Source organism: Saccopteryx leptura, chromosome 2 (assembly GCF_036850995.1).
Source record: "Saccopteryx leptura isolate mSacLep1 chromosome 2, mSacLep1_pri_phased_curated, whole genome shotgun sequence".
Classification (NCBI taxonomy): domain Eukaryota; kingdom Metazoa; phylum Chordata; class Mammalia; order Chiroptera; family Emballonuridae; genus Saccopteryx; species Saccopteryx leptura.
The window spans coordinates 105,900,790-105,927,959 of record NC_089504.1 but is presented as its reverse complement, the minus strand read 5'-3'; the positions used below and the strand labels follow the sequence as shown (position 1 = coordinate 105,927,959).

Below are 27,170 nucleotides of genomic sequence, written 5' to 3'. Positions count from 1 at the left end.
AGGGATAGACAGTGACAGACAGGAAGGGAGAGAGATGAGTAACATCAACTCATAGTTGCAGCACCTTAGTTGTTCATTGATTGCTTTCTCATATGTGCCTTGATGGGGGGCTACAGCTGAGCCAGTGACCCCTTGCTTAAGCCAGTGACCTTTGGGCTCAAGTCAGCAACCATGAGGTCATGTCTGTCATCCCATGCTCAAGCTAGTGACCCGTGGTCAAACTGGTGACCTCAAGGTCCAGGGGTCATCAAACTTTTTATAAAAACCACCCACTTTTGCAGGGCTGGTCAACCTGGTCCCTACCGCCCACTAGTGGGTGTTCCAGCTTTCATGGTGGGGCAATCGCAGCACCGTTTGGTCTGCTACCACCTACCATGAAAGCTGAACCGCCCACTAGTGGGCAGTAGGGACTAGGTTGAGCAGCACTACAAAAGTGGGCGGTTTTTATAAAAAGTTTGATGACCCCTGCCTGTGCCAATGCCTGGTCAGGCAAAACAGAGCTTCTTTTGGGCTCTGTTCCCACCTGCAAATATCCATTCTGGGCTCCAAGCTAAGGAGAGAGCAGCAGTAATACCTGGAAGCTGTCCTGGAGAAGGCAGAGGTGCAGGAGACCAAGCTCAGTTGTCCAAGTGCGTTCAGGCCACTGCTTGCATTGTGTCTGCTGATTGGCCAAAGCAAGTTGTGTGGATGAGACTTAACTGAGGGAATTGTTCTTCACTCCAGGAGGTGGAACAAGAAGAGACAATATTTTTGAACAAATGTTGAATCTGTCACACTTGGTCATTCAGAATTATTTTATTAATTACTTTTTGTGCTGTGCTGTAAAGTAGTCATAGTCATTGTTACTGAAGTATTTAGCCTTTGATTGTGATCCGTCCTGCTGCTGCCTTCTGAATCTATTACTGCTGAGTGCTGCCAGTGTGTCTAAAGCTGTTCTCAAGTCTCTGCTTAATTTCACACAAGGCTCTTTGAGTGAAAAACTGAGGGTGATACTCAGCTACTTAACAGGATATTTTTTCTTCTTGCTTCAATATTATTTGTCCTGTTCTTTGTTATTGTTATAATGTTTGCTAGTCTGACAAATGGACCATTATTGTGTTCGTATATTTATTCTAATTCCCTTCTTCTTAAAAAGTGGTAAATAATTAGCCATTTCTTTTTGTAAAAGTGGCTTATATTTTCTTAAAATTTATCTTCATCTATCTTAAGGGGCAGTCAACCTTTTTATACCTACCGCCCACTTTTGTATTTCTGTTAGTAGTAAAATTTTCTAACCGCCCACTGTTTCCACAGTAATGGTGATTTATAAGGTAGGGAAGTAACTTTACTTTATAAAATTTATAAAGCAGAGTTACAGCAAGTTAAAGCATATAATAATAATTACTTACGAAGTACTTTATGTTGGATTTTCACTTAGTTTGGCAGAATAAATCTTTATAAAACAACTTACTATAGTTAAATCTATCTTTTTATTTATACTTTGGTTGCTCCGCTACCGCCCACCATGAAAGCTGGAACGCCCACTAGTGGGCAATAGGGACCAGGTTGACTACCACTGACTACATCATATCTGTATTTTCAAAGGAAGGCACTGCTCAATTAAGTGATGAAATGTACTAAATTGAAAAAAAAAATTTTAATTAAAATGTTATGTACATGTCCATTATTTATTCAAATTATGAAGCATTTCCAACATGTGGAAAGAGCTTATATATTTTTTATGCAATTGGAGACATCTTATTTAATTGAAACTAATGTAGTATTTATCTATCATCTATCTATCTATCTATCTATCTATCTATCTATCTATCTATCTATCTATCATCTATCATCTTTCAAAGAAGACTTGAATTTCCCAGTAAGTGTGTTTTTATACCACGAGTCATCTACAATTTGCTCCCGCAGCTAGCAGTGTCTGTGCTGCACTAATACACAGTTCATTTCATTGCTGTAGATTATTTTGTTGCTCTATACCAGGGGTCCCCAAACTTTTTACACAGGGGGCCAGTTCACTGTCCCTCAGACCGTTGGAGGGCCAGACTATAAAAAAAATTATGAACAAATCCCTATGCACACTGCACATATCTTATTTTAAAGTAAAAAAATAAAACGGGGACAAATACAATATTTAAAATAAAGAACAAGTAAATTTAAATCAACAAACTGACCAGTATTTCAATGGGAACTATGGGCCTGCTTTTGGCTAATGAGATGGTCAATGTCCGGTTCCATATTTGTCACTGCTAGCCCTAACAAGTGATATGACGTGCTTCCGGAGCCGTGACGCGTGCGTCCTGTGTCACCAGAAGTAGTACTGTACGTGAGCAACTCAGCGCTTTGCGGCGCCGCCACATACAGTACTCCAGGAGCACAGGATGCGGATGCTCCTCTCACTGACCACCAATGAAAGAGGTGCCCCTTCTGGAAGTGCGGAGGGGGCCAGATAAATGGCCTCAAGGGAGCCGCATGCGGCCCGCGGGCCGTAGTTTGGGGACCCCTGCTCTATACTCTAGTTCCATCCTAAGCAATGAAATACACAAAGATGTCACCTAGAAGTGTGAGGTATTTTTTTTAGTGCTCATCAAAATAAGTATGTATTAATTAAAATGAAAATGTCACTTCTGTACCATTTTCCACAGCAAGTCTATAGCTATAATCACCTGGCATGACATGCAGGGGAAAACACTGTTTTAAGTGCAGCTCTGCCAAACTAGAAATATACAAACCTAGTTAAGCAACAATATCTTTTTTTAATTGATTTTTTATTATTTTTTAGAATGAGGAGGGGAGTGAGGGTGGAAGGGGAGAGAGAGAGAGGAGAGAGAGAGAAAGAGAGAGAGAGATGATTCTACTGCTCACAAAAATTAAGGGATCAGAGAATGTGCAGATACTCTAGTACTTTCAGCCTTTTGTATAGTGCATTTTCACCAATGAAATAAAAGTTGGTTTTGCATCTCATTTGCATAATCTAACAACTTTCTTTGACTTGTCTTTTGCTTTTCTGGTGTTCTTGTTTAATAAAGAAAAAAAATCAAATGCTTCTTTTATTGCCTCATATTCATTTTGAAATATCCCTTAATTTTTATGAGCATTATATTTATGCAATCATTGGTTGACTCTTGTATGTGCCCTGACCCAGGATCAATCCCATAACCTTGATGTGTTGGGACGATGCTCTAATCAATTGAGTACCTGGCCAGGGAAAGCAGCAATGTGTTCTGAAAAGAGTCATACAGTTTTACTTTCCAATTATTTTTCAGGTTTGTGGAAGGAATGCTTAACATTTGTTATAATGCCATTGATCGTCATATTGAAAATGGTAAAGGAGATAAGATCGCTATCATCTATGACAGTCCTGTTACAAACACTAAGGCAACTATTACCTACAAAGAAGTCCTGGAGCAGGTAATATGAATTTCCTCTATATGTTATTTGGAAGGCATACAGAAATGATTTAAATAGCATATGTTATCCGAGAATGTGATGGTAACAGGGGTGGGAGGGTGGGGGAAGAGGGGGCAAGGAAGGAGAGAGGGGGTGGGGGAGGGGAGGGGCACAAAGAAAACCAGATAGAAGGTGACAGAAGACAGTTTGACTTTGGGTGAGGGGTATACAGCATAATCAAATGTCAAAATAATCTGGAGATGTTTTCTCTCAACATATGTACCCTGATTTATCAATGTCACTGCATTAAATTTAATAAAAAAATAATTTATATTAAAAAATAGCATATGTTATCATTGTATATAACCTTAATTCTCTTAATCCACTGACATTACCAAATTTTTCTTTTGATGCACATTGGAAATGGAGGTGTGCTAACTCATTTGAGGTGTTTCTATCCCTTAAATTTATAGCTTAAAGTACTGAAAATCTCTACGAATACCTTTAGATCCTCTCTGGCCTCTGTTGTCCATCCCCACTGCCATCACCTTTCTCCAGCCATTCTAAATTTAGCTTCTGTACTGCTGAAGCTGTCTCCCAGCTTCCCCATTACCAGGTCTGCTCGTGTCACATCATCACCTAAACTGACACCAGAGATTTTTTTCTTCAGAAACCACATATTTCTCTACCTTACTTAGAATTTTTTCCCTTAAAAATGACTGTCATTCAGAGAGTAAAATGTGGACTCGTGGGATGCACAAGACCCCTTGGATTCTGATCACAGCAGCCCTCATATTTTTATTCCCCACATTTATGGCCATGAACACAGCTCTTTTTTCACCCTGGGGTCCTGTCCCTCCCTCAGGCCCCCATGGCCCAGTACAGCTCTTTGTCCATGTTCATTCCTATCTCTTATTTACTCTTTCTTAGTTTTCCTTTTTCTTTTGCACTTAGGTAGTTCTTAGGTGAATTGTGATATTGGGCAGATGAAGTCTGAGATTTTCTTTGATCATTAGGATAGAAATGAAGTTTCAAAAGCAATAATAACAGTACTTGGGTATTGTGATCTGTGGGAGAGTTATTCTAGCTCTGGGGGCATTTATTTATACCTGATTTAAAGGGAGATAATAGTCCAGTGTCTCGACCTTGACTTTATCAACATGCCAAGCCAGAGAAGTAAGTGTGGTGAGATGCTTGATGTATGTTGTAGGATGTTTAGTAGCATCCCTGTTTTCAACTCATTAGATGCCAGCAGCACCCCAGTGAGATGGTCATAAATGACTCAAATATTGCTAAATGTCCCCTGGGTGACAAAATCACCTCTAGTTGAGAACTACTGGTTGAACAGAGTCTGTCATACTAGGGTTTGTGAGCACTTCCTTTTAAATTGAGGATTTTCGAATTGCATTTTCTTCTTTTGCTTTTTCTAAAAACTTATTTAGGGTTTCCATTCAGTGTTAGAAAGTTTGTTCAACTTTTCCTGACTGGCTGAAATTATATCCTTTTACACCCACAGTGTTCCTGTTTAGCCTTCTAAGAGAATTCAAGAAAGGCATTTGAGACAAAACAATAAACTTCCCAACCCTGAGTTGTTGCAATCAGTCATGAGAGAAAGTGGAGGCCACTTTGGCTCAGGCTGGGTAATAAGCCCAGCTTTAGCTGGTTTACACATAGCAGTATTTATGAAAAGGGAAGACAAAGGACCCAGACTCGGGAAAATTGCACAGCCCAAGGGAGACGGGGAAGCGATGGAGAGCTAAGGAGAATCCACAAAAGGTCTAGTAACTAGACTTGCTGACTTGAGTCCATCTCCTTCTAGATTGACAGAGTAAGAACATCTCACTGGCCAGATTTAGGTTACATGCCTAAAGTACTAGGCAGTGGAAACAAAAAATCTTCTCCTCTCTGGATTTTATAAGATTTGGGTCCCTGCCTACTACTAGGACCCACACTAGGAAATTGCAATCTAATAAGAAGAGACAGCACAAGACAGAACAAATCCGAATTATTCTGAAAATAACTATTGGGTACTTTATATTGGTCTGTGGGAACAGTGTATTTTCTGAATAAATTATGCAGAGACAGAGCTCATATTGGGGCTAAGGAGGATAGGCACTCTGTTACCTAATGACTTTGTTATTCAAACGAGGCCGTGCCTTAATAATACAGCATAAATTTCTTAATAACCTGATATACTCCATGTTGTATTTTAGGTTTGCATTTTCAACTTTAAGGCAAGGTTTATTCTTTGATTAAAACTTGTTCCTCCTGACCAGGCGGTGGCACAGTGGATAGAGTGTCAGACTGGGACCCAGAGGACCCAGGTTCTTAAACCCCGAGGTCATCGACTTGAGCGCGGGCTCATCGGGTTTGAGCAAGGCTCACCAGCTTGAAACCAAGGTCACTGGCTTGAGCAAGGGGTCACTTGGTCTGCTGCCCCCCCCCCCCCATCAAGGCACATATGAGAAAGCAATCAGTGAACAACTAAGATGCCGCAAACAAAGAATTAGTGCTTCTTATCTCTCTCCCTTCCTGTCTGTCTATCCCTATCTGTCCCTCTCTCTGTCTCTGTCACACACACAAAACAAACAAAAAACTTGTTTCTATTTAGCCACATTGTTACAAACTCATTAACATCAGGCCTAAGATACTGGTAAATCTTGCTATACTGATTAGGCTGCTAATTTATGTATTAAAAATATCATCTATATCAACATATTACATTTGATACATAACCAAATATCAGAGTAAAAAAAAACCAAAAACCTTTGGAGAAACCTAAAATCAGAAGAGCTAAATAATGTCTCTTACTTGTCTCATTTTCTGTTTTCTTTTCAATCAATTCTATAAGGAAGTATGATAAATACACATTCACATTTGGCCTAGAAGTTGTTTTACTTATTCATCTTGATTTTATAATATTAAGTGTGGACTCTTAGACCCTCTTGAGGTTTGCACTGGTTCACTGGTTTCAGTTCGGCTTGTCATCAAAGTACTTAAAAGGTCTGTTTCTCTCACCTGCTGACAGCCTCTGATTCCCCAGGCATTTCTTCTCTCAAGAAGTTGTAAAGGAAGGACTGTTCGCAAAGAGGGTGGCATTGTGCTCCGCTTTCATTCCAGCTCCTGGTTCCCTGTGGCCTGTATTTTATTAAGCAGAGAAGACAAAGAAAGATTTAATGGGTAATGCCTTTGCGAACAAACAAAAAGAAGTGCCTTTGTGCTCCACTTGTTTTAATCTCTCCGGTCTCATTTCTACTGGGAGTTTCTGGCTAGGTAAAACTTTAGTTAGCATTTCTTATTTAATTAGTGAAGCAACTAATTTTAGGTTACATTGTTTCAAGGACATGAAAGAAGTGGAGATTTTACAGAATTATTCAGTAATACAGCTTATTCCAAAATTGCCATATTTTATGTTGATTTGATCATCTAAATAATCCTTTGAGGTTTTTATTGAGAAATTTGAGCCTGGTGTATGATCTATCATTCATCCAACAAATATTTATTTTATATGCCAAACACTGTTGTGAGCATGGAATACCAGGTAAATGGACTCATTCCTTATTTGCAAGAGACTAAAATAGGTCCTGTCCTGTTGGTTCAGCAGTAGAGCATCCGCCCCACATGTGGAAGCCCCGGGTTTGATTCCCAGTCACAGAAGAAGTGACTATCTGCTTCTCCACCTCTCCCTCTTTTCTCTCTCTCTCTCTTTCACTCTCCCACAGCCATTCTCAAATGGTTCAAGCAAAGTTGGCCCTGGGTGCTGAGGATGACTCCATGGCCTGAGGCGCTAAAATAGTTTGGTTGCTAAGCAATGGAGCAGCGGCCTTGGATGGTCAGTGCATTGCTCTGGTAGGGGGCTTGCTGGGTGAATCCTGGTTGGGGCGCAGGCAAAAGTATGTCTCTCTGCCTCCCTGCCTCTAACTGAATAACAGAGAGAGAGAGAGAGAGAGAGAGAGAGAGACTAAAATAACATGTAAACAGAGTAAACAGTAAGATGGTGATAGTGTTATATTCTGTGGAAACCCATGGGAAAGCCCCCAGCTCCGCCAGGGGTTAATAGGCTTTCTGGGAGAGTCAATACTTGACCAAAAGTGGGAAGGGAAAAATTATGGGGAGAGAGAGGTCTTACTTATGGAAGGAATAGGACTTGCAGAGTGATACTGAGGGCAGAGAGAACCGAGTGCCCCCACAGTGGCTTTGGCAGAACGTTCCCTACCAGGGTTTAGGGAGAGACAAGGCTGGAGTGAGCCAGACAGGATGGCTGAGAGGTGCCACACTATGTATTTGTGCTTTATCCTTAGGGCAGTTGAGATAAAAAAACAAAAGCCAACTCTGTAACGTATGTTCCTTGTGATCTGGCTCCTGTGACCTCCTTCCTGTCCCCATGGCGTTGTACTCCATACCCCAGCTACCTGCCTCCTGCAATCAACTCTCCGTTCCCACCTGAGAGCCTTTGTCCTTCCCTGCCCTCTGCTTGAGGTAGTTTAGTGTCGTTTTCTCGTCTAGAATTTAAGTTCCACAAGGCATGGATTTTTGTTTTGTTCACAGGAACGGTGCTTGGTACATAGTGACTGTTTGTTGAATGATGAAGGAATGGATGAATGAAATACCATTTGGAATTTCTAGGTGACTGTAGTTTCCCACATTGCAGAAACTTCTTATCTTTAAATGGTATCAGTAATAGGACTTGATTTTCTTTCCAAGTAAATTCTAACTTCATAATATCTGTAAAGCTTATTTATAGTTGGCTTGGTAGTTCAAGATTAATATTTCCTCCTTGAATTTCCCATGTATACAACTGTCATCTGTGTTCCAGGAGGCACGTATGTGTCCTTTCTTGACGTGAGTAGTTATGTCAAACCTCAGTGAAAGAGAAGGCATATGTGTGAGAGTCTGTGTGTGTATGTATATGTTATATATAGTGTTTATCATTTTTAGAAATTGCTACACTGAGTTTATTTCTCCATCTCTAATTTTATTTCATATTTTCTCTGTATATGGTTAAAAAAACCTCTTCTTTTATTTATATTCAAACAATTATACATTTTTTGTATTTATTCACAAAATAAAAGCATAAACCCTAAAGGCCGTTTGAGAGATTTTCATGAATATATGTATACGGGGAAAAAGTGATAAAACCCAATGTGGGCTAAATTTTCCTGATTTAATTAAAACTGAAAGTGTCTATTATCTCTACTGAAGGTAATTTTTGGAAATATAATTATGACAGTGGTTGTAATTATAGAAGTTGAATAATTAAGATAAAAAAATGACTGAAATCTAGGGTCATGTCCCATGAGAAGCCCTCCTTCCCACCTCTGCCCTTTGGGATGCTATCTTCGATGTGTGAACCCCGGTGTCTCAGGAACCTGTCAGGGTAAGGTCATGCGATATTCCTTGGTCTACCTAATACATCACTGGTATTTTTTCAAGCAAAGACCTAAAACATAAAAACCAGTTAATGCAGAAAATCAGTCCAGCCAGTGGTTACCTTAGTGAGAGGAAAGGGTGAAACTGTGCCTATTAATAGTTTTCTTTCCTTCAACTTCCTAAATCAGCAATAAAAACTTCATTTGTGTTATAGTCAGTGCCACTAAAAACTATTTCTGTAAGGAAAATGACCCTTTTCATGCTTGGTGAATAGGTGAAGGGCGCTAGTATCAGATTGAACTTGTAGTGGTTCAAATATGTTCTTTCCTAATATCTAATTTTTTAAATAAAAACCTTTATTGAAATGTGATATGCATTCAGATGAGTGCATAGATAAGTACAAAGCTTGTTAGATTTTCATAAACATAGCACTTCATGTGATGTGATCTGTCATATAACCAAGGACAGAATATTCCCAGCCCCCTAGAAGTCCTTATTATGCCTCCCTTTACTCCTTTTTTCACACCCTCAAGTCGTAATATTCAGACATCAAAAGACCATTCATGATGAGGTTTACCTGCTTTTGAACTTTGAATAAATTGAATAATAGGATGTACTCTTTTGCATTTGGTGTTTTTTTCTTTTGTTGCTTGTTTTATTTTTTGTATTTTTCTGAAGCTGGAAACGGGGAGAGACAGTCAGACAGACTCCCGAATGCGCCCGACCGGGATCCACCCGGCACGCCCACCATGGGGCGACGCTCTGCCCATCAGGGGGCGATGCTCTGCCCCTCCGGGGCGTCGTTCTGCTGCAACCAGAGCCACTCTAGCACCTGGGGCAGAGGCCAAGGAGCCATCCCCAGCGCCCGGGCCATCATTGCTCCAATGGAGCCTTGGCTGTGGGAGGGGAAGAGAGAGACAGAGAGGAAGGAGGGGGTGGGTGGAGAAGCAAATGGGCGCTTCTCCTATGTGCCCTGGCCAGGAATCGAACCCGGGTCCCCCACACGCCAGGCTGACGCTCCACCGCTGAGCCAACCGGCCAGGGCCTGGTGTTTTTTTTTTTCACTCCACCTTTTGTTTATAAGATTCTTTCATCTCAGTGCAAGAGGTTGTAGTTTGGTCATTTAGGTAATGACTAGATTGGGGCTGTTACACATGATGCTGCTGTACATATGTTTGTGCACTGACTTTTGTGAAGGTATGCATGCAGTTTTTTTGAGAATGTGCGTAGGAGTGAGATGGCTGGTTCATGGAATGTATACATGTTCAGTTTGAGTAATAGTGTCAAACCATTTTTCAGAGTGGTTGTACCAATTTCAATTCCTACCCCACCTCTGGTATAAGAGCGTGCTAGTTGTCGACACTTAGCATTGAGAATCCCCAGTCTTAATTTTGGACTTTCTGATGAATGTGCAGTGACACTGTATTGTGGTTTTAAGTTGCTTTTCCTGAATATGATATTGAGCTCCTTTTCTTGTGCTTCTAGGCCAATTTTTGTTGTATTTTTCTCAAGGGCCCATTCAGATCTTTTGCCCAATTATTTTTCTATTTCATTGTTACCCTGTTAGCAAGCGGAAGGGGAAACTTTTTCACATTTGAAGAAAGTGCTTTATCAACATCTGAAAAGCTTAAGGAAAAATGATGATGTTTTAATACAAGTGTTGATGAATTGAGTGGTTTGAAGTATCTAAAGCTGAGAAAACATTCTTTCCTATTTTAACTAGAACTGGTGATAAAAAGGACACTTTACTCAAAAATAAATAAGTAAGTAAGTAAATAAATAAATAAAGGACATTTAACTCATCTCTACCAGTCTTTCTCTGGAGGAAATTTGGAGGCAGAGAGTCCTACAGTAGGATGACTTAAAGCAGGAAGCATGAGCCCCAGTATTTGAGGTGGGAAATTATCTACAGAAGTTGCTGCCCTAGGGCTTTAACTAACATTGGAAGGCTCTAAATATGTTGATTTTAAGTGGTTTGGCTCAACCTATATTTACATAAGCATTGCTATTTTTGTGATCTATTTTGTATGATACAAAAGGGCATAATGGGTTTTAGCCAAAACACTTGTATTTAATTTGAAATGGAAGATGAGTATATACCAATGTAAAGCCAGGAGCCACGGCCACCATCAGAGCAGCCCGGCCCATGCAGGTTCGCATTGGATTCAGACAGTCGGTAAAGAAACAACGGAGCCACAAACTGGTGGGCCATAGTCTTTAATCCTAGCTTGTACCTGGCGGGCAAGTAAAAACACACACTGGGCTCCAAAACCCACTCCGATTCAGTGCTCACAAAGCTACTGACTTATCAGAGTTTCCTAGAATCAAAGGTTTCTAGCTCACCAGACTTATTCACCTCTGTTCCCCATCTCCTTCCTTATCCCAGATACAAACTCTGCACAAATTGGCATCTCACTCAGCACTCCGCCATCTTGGCTGCTTCTCCTGGCCACATGGCCTCTTTCTGCTCTCTGCTCTGCTCCCTCTGCTCTCTCATGCTAATCATCCCAGGAACCAAGAGCAAGCTCCCGCTCCCTCCCCATTTTATAGTGTAGAAATCCAAACCCTTAATCCAATATACAAAATAGGGAAGTCTCTAATACAAAGTCACTTTCTGAGGCATGATTGGATTGTACCACCCCACATCAAAAAGGGTAGGAAAGGCTTAATCCCAAAACCAAGCCCCAGGCTACAAGGATTCTGCCTGCCTTTAGCCCACCCCAACACACATTAATATCACCTGGGCGACAGCCTCCTCGTGTTATCTTTAACAAAGTGAGCATAATACATTTTATCTGCCCAACAACCAACTAATGATTTAATTAAAAAAAGATGTAACTGGAACCTTGTTTTGAATACCTTTTAGACTTCAGAAAATTTAAGTTAGTTTCTGAGTGTATTCCGTGTAAGGAAAATAAATATTAGACCAATTTAATATATAATATAGAAGAAATTAATTAAATAAGAAAACAACATTTTAGTATTTCCTAGCTTTTTCCCCTTATGTTTAGAGCTATGTATTCAAAATTGAAAATATCTACAGATAATTTTTACATCAACCCAAAACAATAATACAACCAACTGCTTTGAATTTGAAATCAATAAGCACATAGATATGGGAAGTGATGCTGTTAACATTATTTTAATTCATTTGGCAGTTTCATGCTTACATAAATAGTTAAGTAAAATAAATTTGAATAAATCAATGGAAGGTTACAGTTAATAGAATTATTGTCAAGATTAGAAAACTTGAGGAAATTGATTATTCATTTCCTCATGCTGTACTTGATTTAAGATAATTTTGTTTCCATTACAAAGCTAAATTACATTAACCTGATCATATATAGTTTTTATGGGAAATTTGGTCTACTTATGAATATTTATGATCGAATCTTGGCATATGTGATTGTCTATATTTACTTTGTGTATTAGTTAATAGTATATGCATTATATTTATGAATATTTTATTTTTAAAAAGATGTATGGCTTCTTTAGTTGAGTGGTGTTATTGCTCTTGGAACAGATACAACTATTGTAATGATCTTACGACGTCCTTGTACCCCTCCTGAGTATTTAACAAATTTTCTGTGAGCCTTTCATATATATTGATTGACTTTTAGGATGTATTGACCAACAAAACCATAAAGGTTAACGGGAACATAGCCGAATGCTGGGAAATGTGGTGGATGTAGCCAGAGGAGTTGTGTTTTATGTGCTGTCTGTAAAAATGCTGGAGGTGTTTGTTTAATTAAAGCTTTGATTAAATAATCAGTGCAGAATTTATCTAAATGCGGAAGGTTCCTGTTGACATCTCATGCTTCTTCACCATTTGCCTTACCTTATAAGAAAATATCTCAAAGAAACCATTTTTATTTCAAAATTGTGAGATATAGAAACATTTTATAATGGAAAAATATTCTTATATAGTTTTTGTATTGACTTAAATTATTTTTATTTTAATGTACATTTGAAACTAGGCTTTGATTAAGCCCAGTACGGATACTAAGCCATATCTGATTTATGCATTGGGTGAAAGCAAATCTACAAAGCCAGTCAAGCTCAAATGGACAGACACTGTTCATTTCATATAGTGAGAGATGTTTTGCTGGAACTGAATGACCTGAAAAATGTTTAACAGTTCTGAGTGCTGTGGACCTAGACCCTCTAAGTTCTGCAACAAGTTTCTTGTGATGCCTCATTTCTCTTGTCAGCGCAGTCCTTGACCTTTCATAAACTCTTTCATTATATAATGCACCACAACATCATCTGGCCTTTATAAGAGATTCCACAAGATTATGAAAACAAATGCAAAAATACAGTGTAATTGTATGTGAGCTCAGATAGTCCAGAATATGCCATATTCATTGTTAAAATGATCGTCACAATGACAACACAAAGTTTAAAAATTCTCATAGATTTGAAAGTCTCTCTGCAGACCTCAGATTCAAAAACATTACACTACATAGTTTATTAGATAAAGTGCAAGGGAGCTGGCTTTAACTGGCAGCATGAGTTAATGGTACAGTACTTTAAAAAGAATATTCTTCCTTAGCCATTTAATGTGGTGTTTATAGCAGTCACACTGTAACTCTTTTTAAATAAGAATTGTCCTACATTTTGCATGTTTATTAGTGTATAAACAAATATACAAAGAAATAATAATTTTCACAACCTTTATGTTTGTTGAGGGAATATCGTCATATCTAGATGGCTTACATATATTATACGGAGTCGAATGTTTTTTATTAATAGTGTGTAGTAGATTCTGTCACTTCTTAAACACAAATTTGAAAAAGTTTGCATGATAACCATATTATGCTAGATTTTTTTAGATAGCTACATAACGATATTTGAATACAAAATTGTGAAAAATGACTTTCCTAGTAGTTGCATTTTCTATTTTATTTTAATCCAGTTGTGTTATATTTTGAAAAATGTAATAAAACTTGCTCCAGGACTTGGAATATTTTCTTTAGGAACACTAGGAGACATCCAGAAATGAATCAATTGAGTTAAGCTGTTTTAAAATTTTATTTATGCCAGAGCTGTGGTGGCACAGTGGATAAGCATCCACTTGGAACGCAGAGGTCGCCGGTTCTAAACCCTGGGCTTGCCTGTTCAAGGCACAAATGGGAGTTGATGCTTCCTGCTTCTCCCCACCCTTCTCTCTTTCTCTTTTTCTCTCTCCTCTCTAAAATCATAAAAAATTATTTATTTATTTAAATTTTATTTATTTACTTGTAATTTGTACTATATTTCTCCATATATCTATAAGAAGTACTTTTCTGAGTAGTGCTTGGTTTCAGTCTATCCACTGTTGGAATCCATGGGAGTCTGAAAAGACCAGAGTAACAGGCTTTATTGAAAGGAAGAAAGGAACCCTGCTGGGCACTTCTCCAGGGAGAATGGCACCAGTACAGACTAAAGGCAAATTTTATAGGGTTTGGGAGAGCCTGAGGAGATACTGAGTCAGAAGTTCTGGTATGTTCCCTTTTACGATTTTACAGTTTCAGCTTCCTTCCACCTTCTTGAGGTGGTTGACCAGCTTCCTGGAACTCTTCTGCCTCAGGAGCGATTGTCCAGTAAGTAAGGGTGAGGTCAGGCAGTCAGGTGAAGGGGAGTTGGAAGTTCTGGTAAATTCATATATCTATCATTTCTCAACTCTGTGGTATGATAGAAAAGGAAAAGAGGTGGGGGAAGGAAAGGGTATGGAGTTCAGGAAGGAGGTTTGTTGTCTTGGACCGGCTATCTTCTGGAGCTACTTCCTGCTGTTATCCCTATTGGGGGTATCCTTTGTGAACCACTCCCTGGGGCAGTTGGAGTAGGGGTTGTAAAAGCATTTGATTGTAGGTAATTCTGGAGATTTCTCTCATTTGGGCCTGCAGGAACATTGTTCAGAGTAGGAGTGTATTTATAGGGTTCCAGATTTTTCTGTTTCGTGAGGGCAGGTATCAGGGTTGGTGTGTAGGGTTAGGTAGATTTTTCCAATTTTCTGATTGGCGAAGGTCAGCATGCAGTTCTGTAAGAAACTAGTGAACAAACGTAAGAGGCAGGGTCCAAAAGTTAGAAAAATAAATAGGAGAGTGAGTGGATCAATGAAAGGCAATAGTGAAGACACCTAGTTTGCGTGAAACCACTGACTCAGTGACTCGGGGTTTTTTTTTTTACAAATTTTCTGGGCTTCAGAGAGAAAGAGAGAGAGAGAGAGAGAGAGAGAGAGAGAGTAAGACAGGGCAGTGGCCAGTCCCCCTGCCCCTAGACCTATTTTATAAAAAATTTTAAAGCAACAAGGAGAGAAATTACTTGTATAGCTCGTTTGGTCCTTAGATTGATGGGTAGTGTACTAGGAACTGGAAAAGGCTCATGGGGTGGGATTAGGTTGATATTTGGGGTGAGATAGATTAGGGTACAGGTTTCTGTCCAATTAGTAGGGAGACACATATAGGTGTTATGCCATTTTTCTACTTTAGCAGCAGTGGGAGTTGTCAGGATCATGGTGTGTGGTCCTGTCCATGTGAAAGTCAGTCCTTGGGTGATATAATGCTGGAAGCGCCTCTTGGACAGTCTTTGAACAGTTTGCTGAGTAATCTGTAAATCCTGCAAGTACTTAGGGAAAGGGTGGTTACATTTCTACACTTTGCAGCTAAAGATTAAGTCCTAGTGACCACTGCTTCTAGCTGGAATTAGCAGCAGGTCCCAGCCTATAATAGGCATGGGACATTGAGACAACAGGAATAAAGGAGATACTATACATTAAATAAAGTAATAAAATCAGACTGTCAATACCCATAGTAGAGATCTTTGAGGGATAAAAAAACTCAAATATTCAGGCAAGGCATAGTAGATGGCCCTTGTGTTTCCAAGAAATGAGGTCAGCTTATCTGCTACTTGGAAGAAATACCTTAGGCTCGTGAACGATGTCCTTGGGCCTTCAGTGGCAATTCCCAGCATGCTGGGTAAGGTCAGGTCACAGGTAGCTGGAGCAGAGCTAGAAGAGACTGAACCCTCCTTCCATGGAGCAAGGGGGCAGCTTACCTTCCCGTGTCACTTTTCCACAGCACAGATATGTCAACCAGTGGGCCAGGAAGCATGGCAGGCTTCAGTTCAATGACCTTTTTTTCCACTCTTGAAGCAGGGTCCTGATGGAATCCTATGAAGCCCTTGAGGGTGCTGGAGCCTTTAGAGCGTATGCCAAAAGCTGGTATTTCATGACCTCTTTTGGGCCTTATTTGCCTTTTTGGTTACTCCCTTGGCCATTATAGACCTTAAAAGCCATGCTCAGAAGATCTGACTGAGGGGCTTGACTAAGAGAGTAAAATTAGGAATCTAGTGTCTAAAGAAGCATATTAGACTGAGGAAAAAAAGGATTTGATTTGAGGTGGTACGTGGTTGGAGATTATGGAGAGTCTGAGGTTCAATTTAGGGTGAGACCTCAGGTGGTGGGGTTAAGGTGATGCCCAGATAGACTACGGACTGAGAATGAAGTTAAGCCTTAGCAGAGAAGACACGATATCCCTTCCTGGTGAGGAAGTTAAGAAGGGTGGTGGTGTGTTTCCTTGAGGCAGGCAAGGAGGGGCTGCAGAGGAGTAGATTATTTACATATTGTAAGAGAGTACTAGTTTTGAGATTGCATTGCTGCTAAATCCTGAGCTAGTGCCTGCTCAAACAGGTGTGGGCTGTTTTTGATCCCCTGGGGTAAGACAGTCCATGTAAATTGCTGGGCTGATTTAGTGTCCAGGTCAGTCCAGGTGAATGCAAACAGAAAGTAAGAGTCAGGGTGTAGAGGAATGGAAAAGAAGGCATTCTTGAAGTCTGGGACCGTGAAGTGAGTGGTATTTGAGGGAATGTGTGACAGTAACTTGTAGAGATTAGGGACTACTGGATGGAGGGGATCTACTGCCTCATTGACTAGTTGTAAGTCTTGTACGAGGCGATAAGCTCCTGAAGGTTTTTGAACAGGAAGGGTGAGGGTATTGCAGGGCGAGTCCATAGGGATGAGTAAGCCTTGATTTAAGAGGCGGGTAATTATTGGTTTAAGGCCTTAGAAACAACTCAGTTACACATTAAACAAAGACTTCATGTACAAATTTTAAATTAAGGAATTTAAATGAGCGTGCTTTACTTATTTCAATTAAAATTATAGTAAAGATATTTTCTGACAAACAAAGAGACAAAACATATTACTTACACAGCTCAATAGACAACTCTGCTTTTTTTAAGCTGTTCTAGATGGCCGGGAGTTGTCAGCACAGAGGGGAAGAAGAGAGAAAGCTGATGGATGGACAGTGTGAACAGCTGGATGGAAAGAAGGAGGGTCAGAATCTGCAGGAGGAGAGGGAGGAGATTAAATTGCTGATGGTGGCACCACGTGGTCAGAGGAGTCAAAAAGATTTGGAGCTCTAAAGAGAGGGAGAAGACGAGGGGGAGAAAGGCATAGCTGTAGCCAAAGCCGGTAGGGTGGGAGGATGGGTAAGATACAGCTGAAGCTGGTGGGGAGGGGGTAATATGTCAAAGAAGAAGAACACAGTGGAGAATGGAGGGGCCCTTGGCCAGCAGGGGAGGAGAAAGAGACAATGGTATTTGCAGGTGAATAAAAAACAAGATTCAGTGAAGAGAGAGGAGGGGTCTTTCTGGAGGGAAGAGACTCAAGTGGAAGAGATTTGCAGAGGGACCAGAGAGGGGTCCCGAGAGAGGGGTGCCCCCGGGAGTCCTGCAGGAAGGGGAGAGTTGGGAGTCCACAGAGAAGGAAAGATTAGGAGTGAAGGTTTTAGGTGAGGTTTCTCTGGCCAAAAACAGCCTGCGTGTAGAACAAGTGGCACAGAAATTAAGGACAGGAGCGAAGGTAAAAGGAAGCCTACATGTAAGGAATTTCTGAAGCTCTCCCAGTCCAGTGGCAAAAATTATTTAGGTCCTCAGAATATTGTAATTGAATGTCCCATTTTTAGGCAAATGGGAGTCATTGTCAAGCCTATATTGAGGCCAGGCTGTGTTGCAAAGGAAAATGAGTTTCTTTGGCTTGAGGTCAGAGAGACCTAATTTGGTAAGATTTTTTAGAAGACAGCTCAGTGGGGTTTGGTAAGATGGCTTTGACTCCAAAGAGCTTATTGTGGAGATTAGGGATCTAGAGAGGGCACCCCTGCCTCTAATCACAATCTCAAAGGAGAAAGCCCTCCTGGGGGATGTGGAGTCGTCCTACCTAGGGGTCGTCACCACCTAAGAAGGAGCTCTGAGAGAACGTGGAGGCATTTGGCTAAGCACTTAGTATTTTGGAATGTGCTGTCTCTGAGACAGAAATTGTCAAACCCCTCAGAATGTGAGGCTGACCAGAGAAAGCCGTCCGACGATGGATTAGGGACTTATGGGTCGAATTAAAGCCAGCCGGGAGAAGGAAGGGAGAAACTCCTTACCTTCGGTCCAGCAGGGGTTCAGGACAGGGACAGATCGCCGGCCAATCAACCTACAATTACAAGTCCAAACAGAATCAGGGAGTAAGCCCAGGATGAGCTGCCGCTGCCCATTGTTTCCCTGGTTGTAAGTTTGGATGGCAAAGAGGGATTGTCCAGGCAGTTAGTACCCTGTCCCAGGTTTCAGCACCAGATGTTGGAATCCATGGGAGTCTGAAAAGACCAGAGTAACAAGCTTTATTGAAAGGAAGAAAGGAACCCTGCTGGGCACTTCTCTGGGGAGAAGGGAACCAGTACAGACTATAAGGCAAATTTTGTAGGGTTTGGGAGAGCCTGAGGAGATACTGAGTCAGAAGTTCTGGTATGTTCCCTTTTACGGTTTTACGGTTTCAGCTTCCTGGAATACTCCTTCTTGAGGCAGTTGACCAGCTTCCAGGAACTCTTCTGCCTCAGGAGCGATTGTCCAGTAAGTAAGGGTGAGGTCAGGCAGCCAGGTGGAACAACCAAAGGGCAGTTGGAAGTTCTGGTAAATTCATATATCTATCATCCACCAAACTGCTTAACACATAATATAGCTTGAAATACAGTGCATTAACAGTGAAAAATAATCAAGTTAATATTCTTGCAATGCTTGTAATTAAAGAGAGAAGAATAAAATGAATACAAAATAAAAATTATTGGCTATATTGGAGCTATTGTAAACCAGATTCAATTAGATGAAAGTACAGGATAGATAGAGACCAATGAAGATGTTCTGAGAGGTCTTTCTGCACATGTTAAAGAGTGACAGAGTGTGATGTGAAGGTGAAGGAGGCAAGTGGAGGTGGTCCATGAAAAAGAGATTGCCTGAGGTGGGGTAAATGAGCAATGGGGTGAACAGTGGAGGGAAAGAAGGATACCTCAGTGTAATTTCCTCAGGACTGAAGGACATTGTGAGGATCAGCTGGACACAAATGTGTGAGGTAACTCTCCAGTTTGGCCTTTTTGGTAGATCGATATGGGGAATGAGTAAAGAACATAGTTAATTGGAGCATATAACTTTCAGAGTATTTATTTTAAACCTTTGGTATTACCACACTGTGTAACAAACCCGCATTTTTAGACAGTTTGCATTTTGGACAAAATCTGTATTAGATGGTATAGTTTTAAATGGTTCTGACTTTCGATAGTTAACCCCAAAGAGTCCCTTCTGTTTTCACCTCTCTGCTTACACTGGTTATATTCTTCACTTTAATAACACAACTCTCTTGCTAACATCCTTCCCTGTCATGCACAGTATCACCCATCTCACCTCCATGGCAGAACTCCAGACCTGGATAAGTTCAATCCTATCTTTTCTTCTGTATCACAATATGCTAAATCCTGTAGAGAAAAAAAAATCACTAACTCCAGCTATGGGTTTACTATAAATTAGTGGTTTCCGGTATTTACTTCAATGCTGCATTTTAATTTTTTCTTTAACATTTTATTGATATGTTTTGTGTCTTCCCTCCAAAGGCTATTTTGAATTGACCTTTTCACCTCCATGCCTCAAGCTTAAGAGGGAACATTAATTTAAACCAATGAACCAACCTTGTGAATGGCATTACTTTCAAACTGGTAGCTAAACTCCAAAACTGGGACCCAGTTTGAAACTTCCCACCCTCTCACTACTTCTCTGCATGCATCAATCACCAATCTCTGTACAGTCTGCACTAAGCATTTCTCAAATTATATCATTTATTTATATCCCCACTGTCACAATCCTATTTTTTTTGCAATAATCATTGCACTGCAAGAATATGTATGGATAGCGCCTACTTCTAAAGAGTACTTAACACTTTTAAATTCATACACATTGTTCTTAGGATAAATCTAAGCTTAATCGGGCTTAACAAAGTTCTATATGATATATGATACTGAGTTTCTCTCTTGATATGTGATATTGAGTCTCTTTTTAAGCGAGAGAGAGATAGAGATAGGAAGGGAGAGATGAGAGAAGCATCAACTTGTAGTTGTAGCACCTTAGTTCTTTGTTGATTACTTTCTCACACATACCTTGATGGGATGGGGGGATCCAGCTGAGCCAGTGACCCCTTGCACAAGCCAGCAACCTTGGGCTCAAGCCAGCCACCATGGAGTCATGTCTATGATCCCACACTCAAGCCGGTGACCCCATGCTTAAGCTGAATGAAACCTGGGTCCTCACCATGCTCAAGTTGAATGAAACCTGGGTCCTCAGATTCCCAGGTTAATGCCCTGTCCACAGAACCACCACCTGGTCAGGCATATATTGAGTCTCTCTATACCTCTCCAACCCATCTCACAACCCGCTTCACCGTGAATTCTTCCTCTGTCCATTCTGAACTTTGTTTATTTTCTCAGGCAAATGCCTGGTTTAAGTTAAAAATGCCATAAGAATTAGAAATTTGGCAGAAACTATCAAATGAGTAAAAGCAGGAAGATGTCATTATTACTTTACCAGCAACCCCTCAAATAGAAATATTTTAAAATGTTGAAAAATGGAGTCAATCATTTTTTTCTATCGTTTTTATTACATACACTTTCTTTTTTATTATATATGCTAAATTATTGCCATGTGTTAATGAAAGACATCAGTTACATTTTCTATTCTTTTAGACCTTGGACTTCTCCTTGATGTAGGATTATTTTCTCTGTCATAAATGGCCAGACTGTTAAGTAGAAGTACAATTTTAAAATTAACAAGATGTCCCTTTCAAGATGTGATAAATTCTGATGACCTATTTGTAAACCACAATATATGAATATTAAAGAAATAGAAGAACACATTCTGTATTAAGTGTATGAGCTCATATGAATAAAGACATGTAGAATTAAACTAATTTTCTATGAAATATAGTCAGAAAATCACATTAGTTGTGAAAGCATACAGATTGTTGAAATTGTGGCTACTTTGAGCCTGAACTAAATGGATTAAAGATTTTGCTTTCATTTTGCTTGCAAATACATAGTCTTAAAATGACCAAATATTGATTGAAACCTACTTGTGAAGAAAATGGAAATGAGAAAAATAATTATTCTGAATAAAGATGTTTACTCCTTCATTTGGAGAAAATTATTTGAGAAGAGTATTTCCTAACTGGCAAGTAACTGTTTTGAACCTAAGATAAGATTTTACAATTTTTCTTCTAAAACTTAATGGAATTCAATTTTTAAATATGAAACATATTTTCCTCTGTGTTTTAAAAAGTGATAAATTGGCTCTTAAATATAAATGGTGTCTACCTTTATATTTCGAGGAAAGATTTCTCTTTTTTTTAATAGCACCAACTCTACTTTTCTGCTATTCAAAGGCTTATCTCACAATTGAATTGACTTAGTATATAGTTTCACATGCAAATGAATATTATCTCAATATCATACCCAATGAATTGTCACTGTCTCTAAAAATTATATATCTAGACACTTTACTATAAATTTTATCCTTTTGGTAGTTCTGTACGTGTGTCCAAGTAGGAAAAGCAAAAACATTTGTTTAATGTATGTGTATATACATACATAAATACATGATTAGCTTAATATATCTTAAAGTAATATGCAGGTATTTTAGGTAATCATCTCTTTCTGTGAGAAATTCTATATATTCTGAAGAACAGATCATTTCTCCCCAATTCTGGTAAACTGTTTTCTCAGATACTGTTACTGGTTTTTTACCCTTTGAGTAGTGAGTTTTCTCATGCTCGCTGACCCCCAGGAGTGAGTTTTTTCTCAAACAATGAAATTAGTTCCAGTCACTGTTTTATTAACTTAAAATCATGTTTGTTTGATAACCAATTTATAGAAACAAGAAGAATATACATTTGCCTTTTTTAATGTTGCCTTACACATTTTTAAAATAAATCGATCGTACTCTGGATGGTCAGGAAGCATGCGGACGTACATGAACATTCGTACTATTCAAAGGTTAAAATTAGTTCTATTTTCTGTGATAAGGTCAGGGTTTGCAGTGTAACATCATTACAGCTTGAAATATGCTTTCTTTTGTTCTCTCTTTCATATAGTTTCTTTGACATAGCTCTGAGGTTGCCCATGATTGTTGTCTGTGTACTATAATTTGTTCATCAACACTATGTTTGTCATACAAACATGATTTTCTCTAGATGAACACATCTGCTATTTGTAAAGTGTTAATATACTCTTTAGAACATACTATTTGGTCATTTTCTACTGATGTTTATATTTGTGATATAAGCATTTGATCATAAAATTATTCTAAACCCAGACTGCTTTTGAATGAAGATTTTTCAGAATGAGTAAATAAAAAATTTATTGAAATCTCTTTCATTATTCATACTAGTATGTTTTCACTTTATAAGTCTAAATTTAATATAAGAAAATTTAAAGGTTTACTTTGCATCTAAACCAAATATATGTGTATACCATTTCACATTACATGAAGATCTGTTGTTGTATTTTCTTATTTTATCATTACTGTTTATGTATGCTATTATCAAAGTAAGGGACATCCAAATCTATAAGAATTTTTATGAGTTCATTTGAACCAAACTGACAACAACCTCGAGGAAGCAAGATTTCTAGAGATCGAGAAGATGTTCCTGAGAACGGCAGTTCTGCACCTTATTTTACACATTGGAATCAAAGGAGGAGGTGTAAGGAGGGTACATGAAATTCATTGGTGGTCGATTCAGGAGGCAGAGAAAGCAAAGGGGGGTAATCTTTGAGATTCCATAGACACACACTTCTTTACATGCTGGGTAAGATGTTAACAGTGAACATGTACAGCTCATAGAGATGGTATGAGGGGGACAAGGTAACAATGGGGGTTTCATGGTCTCGTGCTCTGGAGAAAGATGGTGCCCTGATGAGCCTGGATAAAGGAGGACTGCCCAGACATGCCAAAGGTATGTTATCATAGAGGCAAAAAGACCATAGACAGGCTCAGCTAAGGTAAAGATTGACCTTTGTCAAGGAAGACACGGGCCTAGGATATGACTACCCACCATGACTTGCTTTTAGTTAAGAAGTTTTTAATTTCAGACCATCCTATGTGTTTACTGTAGGTCTCTGAGTTTGTAAGGCCACTGTGCAGTCCTCCCCTGAGCTTGCTTAGTATTTGACCCCTTTTCCCGCCAGACTGTTATTACTCCTGGACTTCGAATTGCTTTGCTTTAAGGACCATGTGTGCCTTATTTTGGCATCTGCAGACTTGACTTCAGTGTAGGATAGGTAGCAATATTATATAAAACATTGACAATGGCAGGATATAATCTTTAGTGGGAAGAAGCAAACACTGGTGTATCTAAATGAATACATACATTCGTCTGTTTCTCCAGGCCTCCTGAGCGGCTCAGTTATCCTCACTTGAGCAGAATAAGAGTGGCCTAGCCATGACTGCATGGCTTGTGCATTTTCTTTGATGTCAGAGTAAAAGCCACATTTAGTAGTGTGTGCATGATATAAAATCATTAAGTTGTTGATCAATTAAAACACAATTTTAAGAAGGTGCAGCAATGAATATGAATTTAATGAATTGCAGATGATTTAACCTTTTGTTCAGTTGAAAAACAATAGGTCATATGAGATATATATTAAATATTTTACCATCGGAAAATGATAGAAATTTTAATTCTATACTAAAACATCTATGGTAAGATAAACAGTGTATATATAAACATCTATGGTAATATCTATCTATCTATGTATCTATCTATCTATTTTTCTATATATACTAATCTTACCATAGATATTTTAGTATAGAGTTATAATTTCTATTATCTTCTAAAGGTAAAATATTAATATATCTGATACATGTTATCTTGTATATGTATCTATACAATTTAATAAAAATAGTATCTATTTTTCTTTTTTTTGATATTTATCACTTGAAAGTAAACAAAAACAAGATAAACCCTGAAATAGCAATCATCAAATTGTCCTTTGTGCTGAATGTCTTAGTGATTATGAACTCTTAGGAGTCTGGGATTTCTAGATTTTTTTCTCTATTGTTCACTCTTGTGTACATTTTTCTTCAAAATGATTTTATTTGCATCTGAGATAATATTATTATGTATTCAGCTCTATTATGTATTCTTATATTAACCAACTCCAGATTTATAAATATTTTAATATTAAATCAATGTACCTTTTTTTCTTGCTGTGAGCACATATTTTTTTCATAAACCTATTAGAAGTCTCATTAGAAACATATTTTCCCAGACATTTTTTCATATATATATGAATATATATGAATATATATATGAATATATATATGAATATGTATATATGAATATATATATATGGATATATATATACACACACATATATTTTTTAAATTTAGAGGTTACAATGGATAATTTTCCTGGAGTGACATTTAGCCCAGGAAACTACTACAAAATAAATTTTCTCTATTGATCACATAAAACTTTTGTCTTTCGGGCATCTGTGGTATGGTTAGCGAAGTACCAGAACGTTGAGGAGTAGCTGCAAGAAGCGAGGTTAACTAGGCCAAATGCCCGCCATCTAGTGGCTATACACATCTAATGCAGCCTAATTTGAAAAGGTCTTCAAAGCAGTGGTGAAAAACGGAGATGCCTACAGGAGCCAAGCAAATAATATAAATATAAATAGAAGAAGGGGGTGGAGAAAAAAACAATTATTGGCATATATCTCCTTCTGTGATTATAGAATTATGGTGTAAGCACATAACATAAACAGGAAGTAGAAAAATGTGTTTTAAATTGAGAATGGAAAGAAAAATGCAAGTTCTGTGATTAATAGTCCCAGGGAATGGCGAATTATATAGCCAACTGGGCAGCTGATCACAGATTCAATTAACTGATGTCATCCAAGAACACAAACACAAAATGCTAGACTTTCTAATTTTTCAAGAGAAACTAGAAATCTGGATTTGTATATGAAACTGTCTAATTTCAATCTCAGCTCTTTTTTTTTTTTTTTTTTAATTTATTGATTTTTAGTGAGAGAAGAGGGAGGGAGAGAAAGAGAGACAGGCACATCACCTGTTACCGTATGTGCACTGACTGGGAAGGGAACTGGCGACCTCTGTGCTTCCGGGCATTGCTAAACACCCGAGCTATCTATCCTTCCAGGGCTCATTATTTCCAAGATTTGACATGGTAACTTAAATACATTTTGGAGTGCCATTTTGCCATTTTGAGATCTTCCTTTCAAATAAGGTCTTTAATATATTTTATTTCTTTCAGAGTACAGAAAAGTTTTTGGCATCTTTTAGCAACATTGTGAAGTGAGAATGGAATATAAAGTTACTGAATTATTGCTAGCTTAGGTCTTTTTTTTTTATAGCGAGAGAGATAGGTAGAGACAGGAGAGAGACAGAAGGACAAGCATGGACAGACGGAAAGGGAGAGAGATGAGAAGCATCAATTAGTGGCACCTCAGTTGTTCATTGATGGCTTTCTCATATGTGCCTTGACTGGGGTTCTTCAGCTGAGCCAGTGACCCCTTGCTCAAGCCTGTGACCTTGGGCTCACGCCAGCAAACTTTGGGCTCAAACCAATGAACATGGGGTCATGTCTATGATCCCATGCTCAAGCTGGTGACCATATGTACACTCAAGCCGGATGAACCCATTCTCAAGCTGCAACCTCAGGGTTTCAAACCTGGGCCCTCAGCATCCCAGATCAGCTCTCTATCCTTTGCATCAGTGCCTGGTCAGGCTAGCTTGGGTAATTTTGAAGATTGTTTTTTATTCACTACCAGACACCAACCAGAGGCTGAAGTAGTAGAAGCTCTTCTCATTGGTCTTTCCCACTGCTAGACCTTAAAAAGGATACCCAGTACTGTAATCTTGGAGCGGGGCCACTCGCTGCAGAGATTGCTCACTGAGATGTTTGGAGATAACTTTTCAGTGTTTATATTGGTTCTGAGCTTCATATAGAATTTAAGTTCATAATTTATTTTATTGTGATGTATCTTTCTTGTATTTCCCTGTGGGGCAGCTTTGGGTTCTTAAAAAGTAGCATTAAATTATAGTTTGCAGTAAAGGGAAGAATAAAACACGAGGTAGTTGTTTGATGTTTCCTTTCACCAGCATTCTCTATCTTGACCACATCTTTCCCTTTCTGCACAGAGAAAGTAATAAATAGAAAAAAAGTAGGAAGAATGATCAGGATTCAGGTCCTTTAAACCTGTTCAAAAAGCAGGAGAGGCAGTGTGAAATGAAAGGAACCACAAATAGCCTTATGGCCAATTCCTTCCCTCGAGCCTTCTCTGTTCATTATCTTGAACAGTCACATTTAAAGGCAAGCCATAGTCCTTCCCCTTGCCCACCAGATCCCTGCAGGCCCTTTAGCTCTTTGACCTGATCTACAACCACTATTATTCTTGTTTATTTTCTCTCTCAGAACCTCTGGTCTCCCTGCTTTTCTCTTTTCACAATACATGTGCTCCCCCTTATACCTTTGTGCTGGCGTTCTCTCTCCCTGAAATAGTGTACTCACAGATACCCACTTATTCTCAACTTGCTACATGGCTTTGCTAAAATGGCACTTTCCTAATGAGGTCTACCCTGTTTGTCCCATTAAGAGTTATATGCCCTGCACTTCCAATCCCTTCTACTTTGCTCTACTTCCCCCTATTCAGTAGCACTAATTACCTTTAATATAATGCATAATATACTCATGTTTACTACAAGTATTTCCTCTGCTAAAACATAAGTACTCTGATGTTAGAGACCTTTGTCTTCGTTTATTGATGTTTCAGAAAACAGTGTCTGGTGTATACAGGTACTCAATATATATATTTAAAATAAACAATGGGTGAATGTCTTATTCACTTAGGTCTGGGCATCCCTCCCACAGCCTGCTGTTGTTACCCATGGATAGGTTTCTTGCAATAAATTATATCATCTGTGGGCTCATGATCTATTTTGTCTTTATAACTAGAAATTGCAAAAACACATATTAAGAGAACAGAGATGTTTTTATGTTTGGTTTTCAAAATATATATATAAAAAGAAGTTTGTATGTTTGGTCTCAATATGGAGGGCGG

The 27,170-nt window shown here is 38.9% G+C and overlaps 1 protein-coding gene across 1 annotated transcript in view; it reads left to right on the top strand.

Moving 5' to 3' along the window:
* The window catches only part of ACSS3 (acyl-CoA synthetase short chain family member 3), a 168,198-nt gene that overhangs the window by 32,186 nt on the left and 108,842 nt on the right, over nt 1-27,170 (top strand). The window contains exon 2 of the mRNA XM_066368483.1: nt 3,261-3,405. Coding sequence (XP_066224580.1) covers nt 3,261-3,405 — 145 coding nt within the window. The remainder of the gene's footprint in view (nt 1-3,260; nt 3,406-27,170) is intronic.